The 19917-nt window shown below is 27.4% G+C and overlaps 4 protein-coding genes across 4 annotated transcripts; 3 read left to right on the top strand and 1 right to left on the bottom strand.

The window, feature by feature from the left end:
* Window positions 1–275: 275 nt before the first annotated feature.
* On the top strand, window positions 276–1514 carry LOC134835023 (uncharacterized). Its single transcript, XM_063849875.1, has 2 exons — window positions 276–419; window positions 476–1514. Exons 1-2 carry the CDS (start codon window positions 340–342, stop codon window positions 1242–1244), a joined length of 849 nt encoding a protein of 282 aa, XP_063705945.1. The 5' UTR covers window positions 276–339; the 3' UTR covers window positions 1245–1514.
* On the bottom strand, window positions 1332–3945 carry LOC134835025 (ADP-ribosylation factor 2). The gene is made up of 4 exons (XM_063849876.1): window positions 3738–3945; window positions 3372–3634; window positions 3187–3312; window positions 1332–1624 (listed from the first exon to the last, which is right to left on the bottom strand). The coding sequence occupies exons 1-4, from the start codon at window positions 3802–3804 to the stop codon at window positions 1538–1540; spliced, it is 543 nt and encodes a 180-aa protein (XP_063705946.1). The 5' UTR covers window positions 3805–3945; the 3' UTR covers window positions 1332–1537.
* A 1132-nt stretch (window positions 3946–5077) lies between these two features.
* On the top strand, window positions 5078–6633 carry LOC134835022 (asparaginyl-tRNA synthetase). The gene has a single exon (XM_063849874.1). It carries the CDS (start codon window positions 5147–5149, stop codon window positions 6578–6580), a length of 1434 nt encoding a protein of 477 aa, XP_063705944.1. The 5' UTR covers window positions 5078–5146; the 3' UTR covers window positions 6581–6633.
* Window positions 6634–8416: 1783 nt separating this feature from the next.
* LOC134835407 (sodium-coupled monocarboxylate transporter 1-like) lies at window positions 8417–12653 on the top strand. Its single transcript, XM_063850284.1, has 8 exons — window positions 8417–8775; window positions 8828–8892; window positions 8959–9053; window positions 9113–9178; window positions 11106–11128; window positions 11198–11226; window positions 11285–11379; window positions 11439–12653. Exons 1-8 carry the CDS (start codon window positions 8543–8545, stop codon window positions 12651–12653), a joined length of 1821 nt encoding a protein of 606 aa, XP_063706354.1. The 5' UTR covers window positions 8417–8542.
* The last annotated feature ends 7264 nt before the right edge of the window (window positions 12654–19917 follow it).

Genomic DNA, 19917 nt, shown 5'->3' with positions numbered 1-19917 from the left:
AATAAAAATGATACTTTGAGGCGATCGAAAGTGATAAATATGACATTTCATTAGTTCCTATTTTTGCCGCATTTCCGGTTTGGTGGCGCCAAACAGGATATTGACATCGTGTCTGCAGCGACATCTAGAGGATTATCAATTTCATTCGTCTCAAATTATAAAAGGTACTATATTTCCTTGAAATGAACCCACGCCCGAAATTTATTGATCGCTGGAAAACTGTAGTCATGTGGATTTCATCGTGATTTCCGAGGAAGTGTATGGATGAGCCCTCGAACTCGTGTTTTTGTTTTGATTTTAAAAATCCACGTTAAGGAATTTTAATTAATTTAAGCAAAAATGGGAAAGAAACTTCCAAAGCCAAAGCGACATTTCGGTGTTCGAGACCCTTTGAAACAGCTTGAGGAACGAGAAGCAGCGTAAATCTTAAAAAATTCAACAAATTTCAAAAAAATTTAAATTTTATATTTTTTAGTATCAAGGACAAAATTAACAATCCACCGGCGAAGGATGAAAATCAGCAAAAACTCTCACAAAAGATGCGAAAATTCGTCGAACTCAAAAATCAAGCAAAAGAAGCCTCCGACTCCAAAAAACAAGGTCAAAAGAAAAAACCCAAAAAAGATCGTCTCGGCGAAAAAAGTCAGTTGAAACGTCGTCCCGAGGAAACAGAAGAAAAATACCTCAAACGGCTGTCTCGCTTAAAGAACGAACGTCTCACCGAGTCTCTTTACGCCGCCAAATACAACGTTCGCATCACTCGGAATGAAGAAACGGGCGAAATGCAAGTCAACAAAGGAGGCAAAAACGAAATTGACGAACTTTTGGAACAAAAACGCAACAAACGAGCACGCCGAAAACGCGACGAAACAAAATTGACCCCTTTGGAAAAATTAAAACTCAAAAAATTACAAAAACTCGAAAAATCTGTGGAGGAAATTGATTATTCGAAGCCACAACGTGAGATAATTCCCTTTGGAGAACGAGTGGATGCGCCGCCGACGCTTGTGGTGCCACGAAAAGCCACAAAAGACGATGATGGAAATCCAAAAAGAAATCGGAGCAATTTATTAGTTCACGAAGTGCTGAAACGGAACCAAGAAGCGATGCAAAAACAAAAAGTTGAACGGGAACGCGAAAATATCGTGAATTTGTACAAAGAATTCAAGAAGAAGAAACGACTGGCAACGAAGGCGACTGGAATGCCGATACAGAGAAATGAAACGGGAATGTCCTCACTTTAAAAAAAAAAATTAAATAAAAAAAATATTTTTTTAATAATTAATTAATAATTAGTATTTAATTTAATTTAATGCTCATCAAAAAGGAAATGAAATGTCTTACAATTTATTTTTTATTTATATTTTACCTTATTTGTTTTTTTTTTTAGCATTTATACACGAAAAAAAAACTCTTTTCTTGTAAAAATGATCATCCATTCAAAATGTTAATTTTTTTGTTTTTTTTTCGTTTAATTGTTAGTGCACGGTCGTTTATCATTTCAAAAAAACAAATTATCTTCCATTAAAAATTCAGATTACTTCTTTGCTAATTCGTTGGAAAGCCAGTCAAGTCCTTCGTAAAGTCCGTGACCCTGTGTTGCACACGTAGCTTGAATGTACCACTGAAATTTAAAAAAAAAAATTAAAAAAAAATTCAGATAAAAAATTTTTTTGGGGCAGAAAATGGAAAATTGATGGAAATTTTAAAATTTTTTGATTAAAAATTACTTTTTTTTAAAAATTTTTTATTTAAATTTTAATTTTGAAATTTTACTTAAAAAAATGAAAATTTTTGTCCCATAAGAAGTAATTTTCGACAAATTTAAATGAATTTTTATTAAAAATAAAAAATATTTTTTAATATTTCATGAATATCTGATACATTTTTTTAAATTTTATCAAAAAATTAATGAATTTGTATCGTAAGAAGGCATCAAAAACTAATTGAAAAGAAAATTGACTTAAATTTAAGAATTTTGACAAAAAATTCTTATTTGAATTCAAGAATAGGTCAAAATTATTAAAAAATTCTTAATTTGGAGTAAATTTAGAACTTTTATTAGAAAGTTCAATAGAAAATTAAATAATTTTATAATTTTTTTTATGAATTTTAAGAAAAGATTACCAAAATTTGACAAAATGTAAAAACTTTTCCAAAAAGAGCCAAATTTTTAAAAATTTAATTCGAGAATTCATAAAAATACAATTTCAATCAAAATATTTTAAGTACAAGTTGTGTTACTGATTAAAATCATCAATTTAAAAAAAAAATAAGGCCGCTCCAAATGAAACTCAATAGTTTTGTCCGATGCCCCATTTTAAATTCCAAAAACGCGTGGGGCAAAAAAAATAAAAAAGTTAAAAATTTCATCAAATATTACCGTTTTTTGGTCTTATTTTCATATAATTTTAAGAAATTTTGAAAAAAATTTTAATTTTTTTTTTTAATTTTTCAAAAAATTTGTATTAAAAAGTGAATTTTAGCATGGATTTTTTTCTCTAAAAATATTTTTCATAAAAATTGCTGTAATTTTTTTTTCAAAAAATTTTGACAATTTTTTTTATAATAATAATTTTTTCAATTTAACTTAAATGTTCTTACATCAGTTTTAAATAAACAAATATCAATGAAAAAAAAACTTTGAAAAAAAATATTGATTAACGGTCAAAAATTGTTTGAAAATTTGGCATTTTGTTTGAAAAAAAGTATTTCAAATTTTTTTTTTATTTTGCCCCCCCCCATTTTTTTTCAAAAATTTTGGACAAAACTATTGAGTTTCATTTGGAGCGGCCTAATTTTTTAAAGAATATTGTCCTGAATTTGACTTCAAATTCAATTTTATCGGCTTAAAAGTTAGATATATTTTCAAAATTTTGATCTTCAAATTTCAACAAATTTGATAAAATATTAGCAAATAAATTCAAATTCTATCAAAATTTTCCATAAAAAAATTTTAAAGTGCATTATTTTCGTAAAACTTGTTACTTTTGCGACGTAAAAAGACACATACACGTCATAAAAAAACAAATTTCAATATTTTTTGTTTACAAAATGATGACGATTCCAAAAACTTTTAGTGAAAATCGCTCAAATCAAAGAAAGAAATTGATTTTAATCGGGCGTGAATTAATAAAAATGTGATCTTTTGACCTTTTATGAGTCTTCTAAATAAAAATTACTCACATGACGGTTTCGTAAGTTGTTAAGGTGAAGTTTATCGGTGAGCTCTGCTGCTGTCATCGCATTCGGGAGATCTTGTTTGTTGGCGAACACCAGTAAAACAGCATCACGTAATTCATCTTCTTGTAACTAAAAACAGAAAAATCTTGAATTCCTAGCTTATTAATTAATTTTTTACAGAAATTTACCATATTTTGCAACTCCTTTTCGGCTTCCACGATACGTTCGCGATCATTCGAGTCCACGACGAAAATCAGTCCTTGTGTATTCTGGAAATAGTGACGCCACAGTGGACGGATTTTGTCTTGACCGCCGACGTCCCACACGGTGAAGCAAATGTTCTTGTACTCTACTGTCTCTACGTTAAATCCAATTGTGGGGATTGTCGTGACGATTTCGCCCAGCTTGAGTTTGTACAGAATTGTGGTTTTACCAGCGGCATCCAATCCAACTGAAATTTAATTTAGTTTTTTTCCGATGAATCATTAAAAATGCACTCTCAAGGAAAAAAAAACACAGAAAGAATGAAGACAACAAATGGACAAGGGACCTACCCATCAAAATTCTCATCTGCTTCTTGCCGAAAAGCTTGGTAAATAAGCTGGAAATTGTGAGACCCATTGTTCCTACACTTACGTCAGTACTAAATCTAGTGAATTACAGTGGATTCTATCAAAAATTAACGCGAAAATTGCGTCTAATTGCCACGTAAAGAATTCTGCGTTTTTATTTGATTGTAAGAACAAAAAGCCGTGAGACGAATGAAAGTGACGGATTTAACCGAAATTTTGCTTTGGGTGTAACTTAGGACGAGACAATTATCAGAAATGTTTTCGATTTCATGGACTTTGGAAATTAACTTCAAGGAAATATTTTTTTACGTTAAATTTTTTTAAAATAAATCTTTATTTAACATTTCATTTTTATCATTACTTTCAGCTCTAAAATATCCCATGAAGCAGAGGAAGTTAGAAAAAATTATGTAGATCTTCATTAGGAGATCTACGTTGGCTGGTTCTCTTAAATGACACTCACTACAAAGCCTGGATAAATATAACAAGACTAACAGAATCAATCAATACTGATCAAAATTGAAGGGGAGGGGAACCTTTAGACATATTTCGGTAGACAAGCATAATCTTGCATGTCGTAAATTTTAAAAAAATTATAAAGTGTGGCTCGAAGGAATTATATCAACGTCGTATCGCATAAGCCGAAATCAAAATTATATGATGAGCTTGGCCAAGACATACTTGTCTAAGCAGTAAAACGTGTTGTTTGATACTATTGAAAAGAAGAAAAGGGACAAGCACAAAAAGGCAACAACATAAATTAACTGTCCATTGAATACGTCCTGATACTATGGAAATATAAGAGAAGATAAGATAATTTTTTCTTCCCCCCAACTATCATCGAATATTCAAACTTATACAGCGAGAAAAAATAAAGAAAATAATAAAATCGTATCGGTGGTAGTCGTTGTGAAATAATGTAAGTAAGAAGTAAGAAGTCGTTGTGAAATGATGGTTTAATTTTGACTCAAATTGAGAATAACATAAAATTTAAGAAATCGAGATGTTTTGAAGTTTTCAGCTTTTTATGTTAGTTTTTCATCCATTCATCACCATTTTTTGATCTTTATTTCTAAAACTTAACATGTTTTTTGATATAATTTTTCTCTTTGATATGAGTAAATATTTGAATAACAAACATTAGATCGATTGAAATATCGATCTTTTTAATGATCTTATTAAAAGTGCCATAGAAAAATTATTTTCTTAATTTATTCTATTTAAGATTTGCTAAAATTCTTACATTTAAAAAAAAACATTCTCGAATATTGTATCAACCTAAGATTATCAATTTCATTCGTCTCAACATTTGTTTTGATTTTTTGATATTACTGAAATTCTCACGTTCACTTTTAAAATCATTTAAAATAACTATTCCTTCGCCATAAAAAATGTTTCAATACTTAAAAATCTGTCGAAGGACCTTCTCCGATTTGGCAAAAGATGTTGTCACACCTCCAATTGTTCGTCAACGTACCACAACTCGACTCAAAGACCTTCTCGCTTCCAAAAATGTATCTCCCGACGAGAAACATTTCATCAATGGCTGGGTCACCAAAGTGCGAAAGATGAAAACTGTCACATTTCTAAACATCAACGACGGAACATGCAACGAAGACTTACAAATTGTCGTGGGAAACAAGTTATCAAGTGATTTCAACGTTGGATCCTCCATTCAAGCTACCGGCAATCTCGGCACCACACCAAGAGGGCAAATTGAATTGCAAGTAACGGACATTGATCTCGTCAATACTTGCAAACATCCGGAATATCCTTTCATCACGAAGCAGCAACATTTACCGCAATACGTGAGAGAGTTTATTCACTTGCGATCGCGACACAAACCTTTCGCAGCGACGATGAGAGTTCGACATGCCGCTCAAAAGGCGTTTCATGACTTTTTCGATGCCGAGGGTTTTGTTAATATTCACACGCCAATTTTGACGTCGAATGATTGCGAGAATTCTGGTGAAGTATTTTTGGCTCGTCCTGAATCTGCGGATTTATTAAAGCAAATGAAACGAGATGGAGTCCCAGAGGAAGCTTCGTATTTCGATAAAAAGACCTTTTTAACGGTGTCTGGACAATTGCATCTCGAAGCGATGTGCTTGGGTCTGGACAAAGTTTATACCTTCAATCCGGCTTTTCGTGCGGAAAATTCAAAATCTCCGCATCATTTGGCTGAATTTTACATGTTGGAAGGTGAAATCGCATTTATGGAACGTCTCGAGGATCTCACAGCTTTACTTGACGACATGATAAAAGGCGTTACCCGAAAACTTCTTGACTCTTCCTCAAATGACATCTCATATCTAACGTCTTCAGATCAAATTGACTTTTCATGGTTGGAAAAAGAAACTCCCACAATCACCTATCACGAAGCCCTTAAAATTCTGGAAGCGAATCGCGATAAAATTGATATCCCAGTAAATCCAAAGGAGGGTCTTGCGAAGAACCACGAACTGTTTCTAACGAAATACGTTAACGGTCCATGTTTTGTAGCGCATTTTCCGAAAGATATTAAACCCTTTTACATGCGACAAAATCATGAAGACCCGACGTTAGTGGATTGCTTTGACTTTTTGGTGCCAGAGGTGGGAGAACTGATTGGCGGAAGTGTGAGAGAGCATAAGTTGGAGTTGTTGGAAAAAAATTTGCCAAATAAGGAGGACTTGGAATGGTATTTGGATCTGAGGAGATATGGCAGTGCATGTACAAGTGGCTTCGGAATGGGATTTGAACGATATTTGCAGTGGTTGTTGAACGTTAAGAACATTCGGGATGTGATTCCGTTCCCACGATGGCCGCATCATTGTGATACTTAAAAAGAAAAAAATGCAATAAAAATGTATAGAAAGTTATTCGGAAAAAAATGAAACTGGTCTATTAATTTCTTAAAATTTTTCAAAAATTTTTATTTTTTCAATAGTTTTTCTTAATATTTTGACGTTTTTTCTTAATATTTTATTAAACTTTATTAATTTAATTTTTTTTTTAGTTTTTTAATTTTTTTTTCATTCTTAATAAGATTTTGACGAACCTTAATAATTTTCTAGTTTTTTCTGATTTTTCAGTAGTCCCATGCCCCATTTTATCTTAAAAGTTTAAATCCAATGGAGAAAAATAATTTTTCAAAAATTTCATCAAAGGACCATTTTTTGGCTTAAGCTTTAAAATTTAAAATTTTTGAAAAATTTTTTTTTTTTAAATTTTTTTTTGAATTTTTGAAATTTTTTAAATTTAAAAATTTTTTAAAAATATATAAATTTTTAAAACTTTTTTTTGTATGATTTTTAAAAATTTTCATATTTTTCTAAAATTTAAATTTTTGGGAAATCATAAATCATAAATTTTCGAAAAAAAAATTTTTTCCGGGATCCTAATTTTTTTTAAAAAAAAAAACTAATTTTTTTTTTGTTTTTAATAAGATTTTCACGAACCTTCATTATTTTTATTTCATTTATTTTTAACTTTGATTTTTCAGCAACTTTTAACGTTTTTCTCTTGATTATTTAAATTATCTCAATTTTTCAAAATTTTGCTTGAGCTTTTAAATTTAATTAATTAACTTAAAAAAATATTTTTTTGTTGAAATTTTTTTGCTTTTAAGCTTTTTTTTAATTTTATTTTTTGAAAAATTTTTTTTTCCAAATTTTGAATTTTCATTTGAGGAAATCTCAAAACTTAATTAAATTTTTTTTCTCGAATATTTAAATTTTTTTAAAGAATTTTCATAATTTTTTTGAAAATTTCCCATTTTACTTTTTCCCAATTATTTAAATATTTTAAAGACTTTTTTTTAATTTTTTTTCAATTTTTTTTTTTTTAATTTTTATCAATTTTTTAATTTAAAATTTTATTTTATGAATTTTTCACTTTTTTTTTGAGGAACAAAATATTTTCTTCAAAAAATATTTTTTTTTTTTATAATTTTCAAGTTTAATTTTTTTTTGCTATTTTTTTTTTAAATTTATGTTAAGTACCTTTTGATGATGAAAATTAAAAAATTTTCATTTTTCCATAATTTTTCTTAAATTTCCATGATAAATAATTTTCCACGAGATTCTAAGTCTTACTGGTGAGGTGTAAAATTTTCCACTCCTCTCACAATTCATAACACTTTTATCACTGTAAGATGCAAAATGACACAATTTTTAAAAAAAATATTTGATTTCGCCGTAACAACAATTATATCACAACACGTGACTCGCACCTTTTGTAACCAGAAGATTTATGCTCCGTTTTATCTTTCATTATCACAAAAAATTTCTGTCCTTTCAGATTGCGATAATGTAACTCAAACAAATTTATCGTGCCATAATTAGAACATTGATCCACGACAAAATTATTTTTAGGCGAATTTCGGTTGTTAATTCACGACCAAATACCGCGCGGTTCCTTCTAGATTAGATTAAGGAAGGAGAGAAAAAAAACTCGAAAGATGAATATCACAAAGTAAATAAAAAGTCATCACACCTCAATTGAATAACAGTACGGTTCGCATGGTGCCTTTGTGTGATAATAAATCAATTTATGAATGAAGATAAGACTACAACTACTACATTTTTTTTTTGCATTTTCATCTTATTCGGTGTTATCGCGACAAGAACAATGACACTTGATACTGAGATGCTCAGTCTCTTGTTGATCGTGAACGAAAATAGTCCTCAATTATTCTTCCGTTATCGGGTCAATTTTTTTTGTGAATGTAGGTGAAGGCGAAACGGATGCAAAATTTTAATTAATTTTTTTTAATCACGTGGAGACGCCTTGTTAAAAATAAAAAAATGTCGATAAACGTTTCTCAAATCAGCAAATCTTTACAACGATTCAGCTGGCCAGACTACCTGGTCTTTATGCTGATGTTGATAAGTTGCATGTGCATTGGCGTGTACTTTGGATGGCAGGATCACCTGAAAAAGAAACATCATCGTGGTCGAAGGGGTTCCGAAGCGCTGGATTATCTCGTGGGCGGGAGAAAAATGAAAGTTTTTCCCGTTGCGATGTCGCTGGTTGCGAGGTGAGTCAAAACCACGTCAAAAAAACATTTTTTTATTTCCTAATTTTTGCAGTTTCATCAGTGGAATTAGTCTTTTGGGCACAAGTACGGAGATTTACGTTTATGGCACGCAATATTGTGAGTCACAACTTTGATAAAAACTTTTATTTTATATTTATTTATATTTGTTTTGAAATCTTTAAGGTTACATTTTCATCGCAGTCGTGCTAACGGGTTTCGCTTTGCATTATATTTATTTGCCAGTTTTTCACGAGCTTCAGTTGACATCGACTTACGAGGTGAGTTTGAACGTTTTGTTTGTAAATAAATTTATATTTACAATGTGTCTGGATTTCAGTACTTAGATCGTCGGTTTGACAGAAGGATTAGGCTGTTTGGCTCAGTTACTTACATTATCACTTCGGTAAGTACTAAGTAGATTTATTGAGATAAGGTTGATACAATTTTAAAGAATTTTCCTTCAAATTATTTTTTGGAAATTCTTTTCCAAGCTATTGAAATTAATTTTCAAAATTAGATTAATATTTTTTTAAATGAACTCTAAATAAGCTCTTGAAATGAATTTTTAAATTAAAATTTTTAAATTTGAAAATGAATTTTAAGCTCTCAAAATGAATTTTCAAAATTTGAAAATGAATTCTAAGCTCTTGAAATGAATTTTTAAAATTTTAAAATGAATTCTAAGCTCTTGAAATGAATTTTTAAAATGAATTCTAAGCTCTTGAAATGAATTTTTAAAATTTGAAAATGAATTCTTAGCTCTTGAAATCAATTTTTTAAATTTGAAAATGAATTCTTAGCTCTTGAAATGAATTTTTAAAATTTGAAAATGAACTTTAAGCTCTTAAAATGAATTTTTAAAATTTGAAAATGAATTTTAAGCTCTTGAAATGAGTTTTTAAAATTTGAAAATGAATTCTTAGCTCTTGAAGTGAACTTTTAAAATTTGAAAATGAATTCTTAGCTCTTGAAATGAATGTTTAAAATTTGAAAATGAATTCTTCGCTGTAGAAAATAATTTTTAAATTTTAAAATGAATTCTAAGCTCTTGAAATGAATTTTAAAATTTCAAAATGAATTTTAAGCTCTTGAAATGAATTTTTAAAATTTGAAAATGAATTCTTAGCTCTTGAAATGAATTTTTAAAATTTTAAAATGAACTCTAAGCTCTTGAAATGAATTTTTAAAATTTGAAAATGAACTTGAAATGAATTTTTAAAATTTAAAAATGAATTCTAAGCTCTTAAAATGAATTTTTAAAATTTGAAAATGAATTCTAAGCTCTTGAAATGAATTTTTAAAATTTTTGAAATGAGTTCTAAGCTCTTGAAATGAATTTTTAAAATTTGAAAATGAACTCAAAGCTCTTGAAATGAATTTAAAAAATTTTAAAATGAACTCAAAGCCCTTGAAATGAATTTTTAAAGTTTTAAAATGAACTCAAAGCTCTTGAAATGAATTTTTAAAATTTGAAAATGAATTCTAAGCTCTTGAAATGAATTTTTAAAATTTGAAAATGAATTCTAAGCTCTTAAAATGAATTTTTAAAATTTGAAAATGAATTCTAAGCTCTTGAAATGAATTTTTAAAATTTGAAAATGAATTCTAAGCACTTTAAATGAATTTTTAAAATTTGAAAATGAATTCTAAGCTCTTGAAATGAATTTTTAAAATTTGAAAATGAATTCTAAGCTCTTGAAATGAATTTTTGAAATTTTAAAATGAATTCTAAGCTCTTGAAATGAATTTTTAAAATTTTTGAAATGAGTTCTAAGCTCTTGAAATGAATTTTTAAAATTTGAAAATGAACTCTTGAAATGAATTTTTAAAATTTGAAAATGAATTCTAAGCTCTTGAAATGAATTTTTAAAATTTTAAAATGAACTCTAAGCTCTTGAAATGAATTTTTAAAATTTGAAAATGAACTCTAAGCTCTTGAAATGAATTTTTAAAATTTTAAAATGAACTCTAAGCTCTTGAAATGAATTTTTAAAATTTGAAAATGAACTCTAAGCTCTTGAAATGAATTTTTAAAGTTTTAAAATGAACTCAAAGCTCTTGAAATGAATTTTTAAAATTTGAAAATGAATTCTAAGCTCTTGAAATGAATTTTTAAAATTTGAAAATGAACTCTAAGCTCTTGAAATGAATTTTTAAAATTCAAAAATGAATTCTAAGCTCTTGAAATAAACTTTTACTTAGAAAAAAAAAATCAAAAATTCAAAAAATTAAAAAAAAAAACACTCTTTGATAATTGCATCAACCTAAAATCCAGATCATTTTAGCTTTTAATCAAAAACTAATATTTGTTATTTACTTTTCTTCTGTAGATTATTTGGATTCCGATTGTAATGTGAGTTTTAATATTTTTATCATCTCTTTAAATAACTTACAAAAATTATTTCTCTAATTTTATTTTTAGCTACGTACCATCATTAGCTTTTGCTCAAGGTCAGTAGTGATAACAACGTTTTTGACATACTTTTCTTATTTTTTTTTAATTTTGCAGTTACTGGCATCAACATCCATCTCACCAGTCCAGTGATTTGCGCTGTTTGCATCTTTTACACTTGCATTGGGGGATTGAAAGCAGTTGTCTGGACGGTAGAAAAAATTTTTTCCATTAAAAAAGTTTTTATTTACCTTTTTTGAATTTTTTTTAGGATGTCATTCAAGGAGTTATAATGTTAGCCAGCATGATCGTTGTCGCAATAAAAGCCACAGTTCAAGTCGGGGGACTGAATGTCGTAATTGAGCGAAATTATGAAAGTGGTCGCATTGAAGCTCCGATCTGGGATTTGGATATGACCATCAGGCATAGTTTCTGGAGCACCGTAGTTGGAGGATTTGTCTATTGGAACAGCGTCAATGGCTGCAATCAATCCATGGTGCAGCGATATTTGTCACTTCCGAATTTAAAAGCTGCTCGAAAGGCGGTGTGGTTTTTCGTCATCGGAATTATCGTGATTTTATCTTTTTGTGTCTACAACGGACTTTTGATCTATGCCATGTATCACGATTGTGATCCACTGCAAACGGGTCTTGCTAAGCAAAAGGACCAACTTGTGCCGTTACTCGTCATGAGTGTTTTGGGGGATTATCCAGGCTTAACGGGATGTTTCGTCGCTGGGGTTTTCAGTGCAGCTCTTAGTTCCTTATCGACCGGGATGAATTCGCTCGCCGCTGTCGTTCTCGAGGACTTTGTCAAACCGGCGTGCAAGGAAAAATTGAGCGATCGCACAACCGCGTACATTATGCGATCCACAGTCATCTTTTTCGGACTTCTGGGAACAGCTTTGGTCTTCGTGGTGGAACATCTCGGACAAGTGCTGCAACTTTCAATGAGTTTATCGGGTGCCGCACTCGGGGCAAGTCTCGCCGTTTACATTATTGGACTTTTTATGCCGTGGATTAATGCAACATCGACTCTCGTGGGTGCCTGCAGTGGCATCGTAAGTGCCATGTATATCGTGCTGCGGGCCCAAACGGACATCGCCAACAAAGTACTTACGTTTGAAACGAAACCGACATCCATTGAGGGCTGTACTTATTCGTTTGTCGCGAAAAATGTGACAAATTTGGGGTTGGATGTGAATAATTTTACGGAAAATCACAGTAAGCCAATTCATCACATGTCATATATGTATTATACGCTCTTTGGGGCTCTCATATCGATTAGTGTGGCGCAATTAGCGACTTTTGTTTTTGGCAAGCAGGATCCCGATGAGCTGGATAGGAAGCTCATTACGCCGATTGTGCGAAAGTATTTAAGGAAGCCTAGTATTAACAAGTATGATGTGCAGTTAGGGAAACAAATTACAGACGAAAATGTTTGTAAGACGTACGAGTTTCAAGATGCTGAGAAAAATGGACATTAAATTTTTAAAAAAATAATTATTTTCTTACAACAAAATTTTTTTATTAAAGTAAAATTTAAAGGATCAAATTTTCTTGTAAGTATATTATTTTACCAACTTTTTTTTATGTTTAAATTTTTTTTCTTTCAATTTTTAATGCCTATTTTATAAATCGCACAACTGACATTTTTGACAAAATTGAGTTAAGAATGAGAAAATATGCCTTAAGACGAGTATTTTAAGATACATTGAGAGATTTTCAAAAATTTTTAAAAAATACCAGTTTTATTTCAATAGAAAGAATAGACAAAAAAGGATAAATCGCACAAATGCATGAAAATTGGTAATAAGTCAAATTTTAAAATATCTCCAAATCATTTTTTGTTTATGTAATTGTGTTGTTTATGCCTTATTATTGCATAAAAAGTACATTTGAGCCAAAAAATTTGGAAAAATTTTAAAATTGGAAGACTTAAAAAATCTCATTTTTATATGAAATTTTGTGATTTATCCTTTTTCTCAGTAAAAAATTTCCCAAAACTACCCCTTAGAGATTAGATAAAAAATTTTTTTGCACAAAAATTGTTTTTATAGGCCAATTATTTACTTTTGTTAGCTTGAAAATGAAGAAATAGTATTTAAAAAAATTTTTACAGCTCAAAAACCGTAAAAAACTCGATTTTTCTCAGTTTGTTAAAAATGTTAGTTGTGCGATTTATCCTTTTCGCCCGGGATATATATTTAATTTTTTTCTTAATTTTTTTTAAATTTTGCTAAAATTTTTATTTTTTTTTGTTAAAAAAATAGGCATTTTTTTATTATTTTTTTAAAGTATTTTTATAACTTTTAATTTAAAAATTTTAGTTTTTTAATAATTTTTTTGTTTTTCTTTTAAAATTCTTCGATTTTAATAGGTATTTTAAATAAAACTTAAAACATTTTACGAAAATTACAATTTTTCGTTCTCATAGGATGCAGGTAAGAAAAAAAAAATGCATTTCTTCGATAATCAATTATTTTTGCAATATTACATCATCATCATTAATCACAAAATAAATTTAGGCAAAATATCGGCAAAGAATAACTGCACAGGAAATTGTCACGGAAATCTTGTTGTCTATTGTTGTGGAACGTAAAAAAGGGTAAAAAATAAGGAATATTCTCAAATTGTTTATGGCGAATTTACATTTTATTTTTTTGGATGATGTGCAATTTTCAAGCATGAAAAAATTGTTAATGATTGTTGTTAAGTTTGTTATTAATGATGTGGTTTATTGTGGACCGTTTGTTTGCGCTCTTTTTGAAGGGATTTGTAGGTAAATATGTTTCAATGAGTTTTTAAGTTTAATGTAAATAAATACAATTTGTACAAACTTACTCATAAAAATAAATTTTGTATAAAATTTTACTTTTAGAACTAATTTTAGTACAAATTTGCTGTTTTAGAACAATTTGTACTAAAATTTATGAGTTTTCACAAAATTTAAAGTAATAAAAAAATATTTTTTTGATTTTTAGTAAAAAAATTTTGATTAGTTAAAAATTTTAGTACTAATTTTTTTTTAAATAAAATATTTTTACAAATAATTTAAATAAAATGTTTTTTTTATTTTCATTCTTAATTTTTATTTAGATAAATAAATATTTTTAGTACAACATTTTAAATACCATTTTAACTTTGACTTTATAGGAAATTTTTAAAACAAATTTTTAATTTTAGAACAACTTTTAGTACAAATTTTAAAAAATTCTAATATTTTTAGTACCTAACTTTTATTTGAAATAAAAATATTTTTAGTACAAGTTATAGAAATCTTTTCAAATCAATTGTTGTAAATCAATTTTAAATTAAATATAACTTATAGAAATTTTTATAAGTACGAATTTTACAACTTTTAGTACAAATTTTATTTTTTTTATAAAATTTTAATTTCAGAATATAATTTTTTAGTACAAATTTTTAATCAAACTCTTACAAATGATTTCTACGAAAATTTAAATAAAATAATTAAAATTCTAGATTTTATCAAACTCCTAAATTTTTATAATCCTTTATATCTCAAAGCACTAAAAAAATCCGTTAAGTTATATTTATAAAAAAAAATCAATCATCTGCTAAAATATTCACAAAAACCGTCCATCTTCTCCTTTTTTCCCATCCCGATGCAATTATTCATATTGTCAAAATATTTCATTGATTGAGCAACAATAATAATAACAACAACAAAGACGAAGCGCAAAAAACACAATAAAAACAGAAATCGTCCTCTATCTATCGTCTTTTGTTCCCTTTTACCTCTATGATAGTTGCAGCAGCGCCCTTGGTTGAATCAAATACCTAAACTTGATCGAAATTAAAAAATAAAATTATACATTTCTCAATAAATAAATATAAATTTTAAATAACACAAAATTTTTCCCAACATTGTTCTACAAGCGAAAAAAATACATTAACGACCAAAACCAGGAAGAAAATTAGAATCTATTTATAAAAAAAAATTAAAAACTTAAAAAAAAATTTTTTTTTTGTAAATAATAATTTTTACCCTTTTCTTGTGCGTATGCAAGCGTCTTCCATATGTTACAAAGGTCGTACGGAGGAAGAAGGATTCTTGCCCAGGTGTTGAATTACCTAAAATAAGCGTGTTTTTTATGCCGAAATTTTAACCCTTTTTATTTGAGTGAACACAACATTGTTGAACTATTGTGCAACATTCACACACACGAAAAATATTAATAATAGTAAATTAAATCTCGTCTTGGGACGATGCGATTTGGACGAAAAAAAAGAGATCAAATAACGAACTTTTTTTTTTATCTCCTGATGCAATGCAAAAGATGACGTGAAACATTCAATTATGAAAAATTAGCAGAATAGAAGAAATTCCGTTACTTCGTTTTATTCTTACACGACAACAAATGTAATTATTATATACATGAGTGAATATAGACAAAAAAAAAATAAAATAAAAATAAAGAGTTTATAATGGATAATGAAGAAAAGAAGAAAGAAGGAGAATCGCCAAAGGGAACCTTTTTATGACAACTATCGAATGATTTATTCGCTGTAACAATTATAAACTTTTTTTTTGTTCTTTATTATTAATATTTTTAACCATCATCGTCAATACAATGTTATAAAAAAAATTATTTAGTATAGAGTTACAGTTCATAAACAAAAGAAGTAGACAAATAGTAAGTAAAATTTTTTTACAACAAAACCGCGAATTTCTCCTCCTTTGTAAGTAACCGTAGAGTAGAACTGAAAGTCTGGCATGAGTTTGCAGAAAATACGAGCAAAACGACAATGTAATAACAAGAAACTCATATTTAATTTGCATAAATCACTTCTTCTTGATCATAAAATTACTCCCACACGTTGGAGCTCGCGTAGATATATGTTCAATAAATTTTGCGGTAAAATAAAAGACTTTGGTGATTTCTTCAAGTAGTGAGGAACGAAAAACAAAACATATATGAATGAATGAATTAATGTTTTTATTTATATATCATATATATTTTTTATTAAAAAAATTTTTTTTTTGAAATAATTTTACTGAGATTTTTTATATTTTATACCAGGAGCTTAAAATTATATTTTTTTTAACTAGAAATATTTTTTTATATTTTTTATATGATATGTACTTAAATGATTAACTTGTAATAATTAATAATGTTAATGTATAACATAATGTAACAAATATTCTAGCAATTATAATATAAAAAAGGTAAGAATGTTATGAATGTTACTGACAAAAAAGGTTGAATGATCACTAAATTATACACTCAAGAAGTAACAAATACTTAAATTGTAGCAAAAACATTCATTAGCCTTACACAACATTCATCAAAAAAATGAATATTAACATAACTTACTTGTAGTTGTACACACAAATTAAAAAACCACTTGAGATTCTTCCATTTGGATTCTTCCTTTTAAAATTTTTAGTACTATTTTTAGTACAAATTTTATGTTTGAAACGAATTTTATGATTTTTAGATTTTTTTTGAACAAATCTCAACTTTATATATCTAACCTATCTTTAAATAATCTTTTTAATCTCAAGTTTAAACTAAAATTAAAGATAAATTTTTGAATAATTTATTAAATTTAGTACAATTTTAACCTTTACAAATTTCAGTTTTAGTACATGGACAAAGTATTACTTTCAAAAAAGGATTTTAGTACAAAATTTTTTCTTTAAATATTCCTAAGATTTTTTTTGTGTAAGAAATTAGTCCTAGAATATTTTTGCTATGGATTTCTTATTCTAAAATTATTTTTAGTACAAATTTTTAGATTATTTTTTAGAACAAATTTTTAATTTTACAATAAATTTTAGTACAAATTTATTTGGCTTAATATAAGTTTGAAGTCAAATTTCAACTCTTAGTAATTTTTAGCACAAATTTTTCTTTCATTTTTAGTACTAAAAAATTTAAAATGTTCTTAGAATTTTTTATAGAAAATTTCAGTTTCGATTCGATTTTCAAATTTGAACCATTTTTAGACAAATATTCTTTAAGATTTTTAGAACAAATTTCAACTTTTAATACAAGTTTCAAAAATTTTAGAACAAATTTTAGAAAAATTTTAATTTTAACTTTTTAATACATTTTTAGTACAAAATATTAAAAACTCATGAGAATTATTACTTTCAACAAAGGTTTTTAGTACAATACTTTTTATTTAATTTTTTTTGTAAAACATGGTCTTAGAATAATTTAAATGTATATTTATTGTTTTAAAATTATTTTTAGTACAAATTTCAGCATTTTTTAGTACCGATTTTGCTTTTACAATTGTTCTAAAATAAATTAGAAAATTTTGAAATATTTTTAGAACAAGTTTAAGTCTAAGACCTTTAAAACTTTTTTTTTAGAATCATATTCTATTTTCAAATTTGTACCATTTTTAGTAAAAATATTCATTAAAATTTTTAGAACAACTTTTAGTACTAAATTATAAAAAGCAAAATTCCCCTTGTAGCTTTTTCATCAATGTGTGAACATATCTCTACGCACCTGATTCCCGTTTGATTTATTCATCCAATTATAACCTGTCTACGACTGTTTTAGTTTTGTTGTTTATCTTAAATATGTATTTGGTAAACACAAGAAAAAAATGGCTAAAGTTAAATCTCATTTAAAATTCAAACACCTCGCAAGATCTCTCGCTATCTATACATACACAATTATTTAAATGATGTGTTGAATTGTTACCAGTTTTAAATGAGTTTTTTAACACAGAAAAAAGGTGGAGCTTTGCCAAAGATATTTGAATAAAATATAATAATTTTTTAAGTAATTTTCATGGACGCGTTGTTTCTCTAGTCGTTTATTATTAATAAAATAACATTTTTTTTTACACAAACATGCGCGATCATCTTAGACGTTTCGTTTCATTTTTGGGTGCGTCTTACAAAAACGAAACTCTATTGTTTCTTATTATTATTATTATTTTTATATATGTTATGCGTGTATCATATTTATTTAACATTTTCTTTAAAACAAAAAAGAATAACTTTTTTTTATAATAATGTTTACAAAAAAATATAATAATAAGAAGAAAGACTCTTTTTACCTTTTTTAGACATTTCGCACATTATCATCATCATATATATTAATAATAAATATTTTCATTGAATTATTGTTATTATTATTTATTATGTTTTAATAATGCAATTTTCTGTTACTAAAATGGGGAAATAATAATAATGTATATTTGTAAAAAAATAATAATAATGATAAAAAAAAATATACAAAAAGAATGATTTTGATGATATGCTTAAACAGGGCTCGAAAAAACTTGTTTTCGATACAAATGCATAAAACAATAAAATAATTATTTTTCGATCCCAGAATAATAATCTTCATTGATTCTCCGGTTTTTTTTCAACAATCGATTTTAATCCACATAAAAATAACATCAAAGAATACACACAAAATGATAATCAAAAGAAAGGAAATAAGGCTGGTTATGGTGATTTTTTCTGTATAAAAAATACATGAACTTTGCTCACAAATTGTCTTCATATAATATATACACAAAAATTTATATAAAATTTATTCTCACAGACAATACATCATTCTTATGGTGCCTCTAACACACCCTTTTCTCCTATATTCCAACATAATCTCTGTATTCTCGCATTATTTTATTTTTACATTTTATTTAATAAAATTATTTTTTTTTATTAATAATGTAAAAGTTATGAAGAACTCAAATTTACATGAAAACATAATTTTTCAATATTTTTCATACTAATGTCAACGTCATTCTGAAAAAAATCATAAATCAAAAGTTTTGCAAGAAATTATCCTTAGACAAAACGCCCAATTCATGTTTCTCAGAAAATTATCACTTTTTGTAGCTCTTTTTTTATCATCAAGAAATAGATTAGATAATGTAACATTTCCTTGCAATTGCTAAAAGTTTTCACAATTTCTTTGCGAAGAAGAAGAAGAAATTAAATTGAATAAATTACAAACAGACTCTTTGTAACTTTTTTTTTCTCGTTAAATGCTAAAATAAAATGACGATGAAGAGGAAAAGCTAAGTCAGTGATTTTTTTGTGTGTGAAATGAACAAATTTTGCTGTAGATGATTTATTGTTTTATATTTTATGATGTTCTGCACGAAAAATATAAAACATCAGCTACCAGTTTTTGTACAAATATACAAAAATATTCCCACAATAAATCTATCAAAAAGATTTAATAATAATAATAATATTAAAGTTGCATAAGATGATGTCCAGCAAGTATTTAAGTCCAGATAGAAGTCACAACAAAGTGATGACATTGAATGCAGTTCCGCAGATTTAAATCGCAAAAAAAATGTTTATGTATAAAAATGTATATATGCGAAAGATGGAGAGAAAAAAAGAAGCTCGTAAGCATATTTAAAACGACATAATCGGTCATTATTATACGTGCAAGATATTTATTAATAACATTTCAAGCGAGATATCAACAGATCGTGATGCAGCTCGGCTACTTGCAGTCATGCATTTTGAGTTGTTGTAACATTATTTATACATGACGGTGGATGCTGTGGCGATGTAATGTAGAGTAGAGAAGGAGAGAAAATGAAACATGAAGAATGGTGAGTAAAAGACTTGAGCGTATTTTATTTTTTTTTCTTATAGATCGTTAGTAAGATATTTTTTAAAGTATTGAAATTTTTGTATTAAGATATTTTTCAGATTCTTATAATTTAAATTAATTAATTATAAATTATAAGGAAAATGTTTCGGAGAATGCTGACCACAAAGAGGTAAAT

This window comes from Culicoides brevitarsis, chromosome 3, assembly GCF_036172545.1.
Source record: "Culicoides brevitarsis isolate CSIRO-B50_1 chromosome 3, AGI_CSIRO_Cbre_v1, whole genome shotgun sequence".
NCBI classification, from domain to species: Eukaryota; Metazoa; Arthropoda; class Insecta; order Diptera; family Ceratopogonidae; genus Culicoides; species Culicoides brevitarsis.
The sequence above is the reverse complement of the archived record's forward strand: the minus strand, read 5'-3'. Positions and strand labels throughout refer to the sequence as shown.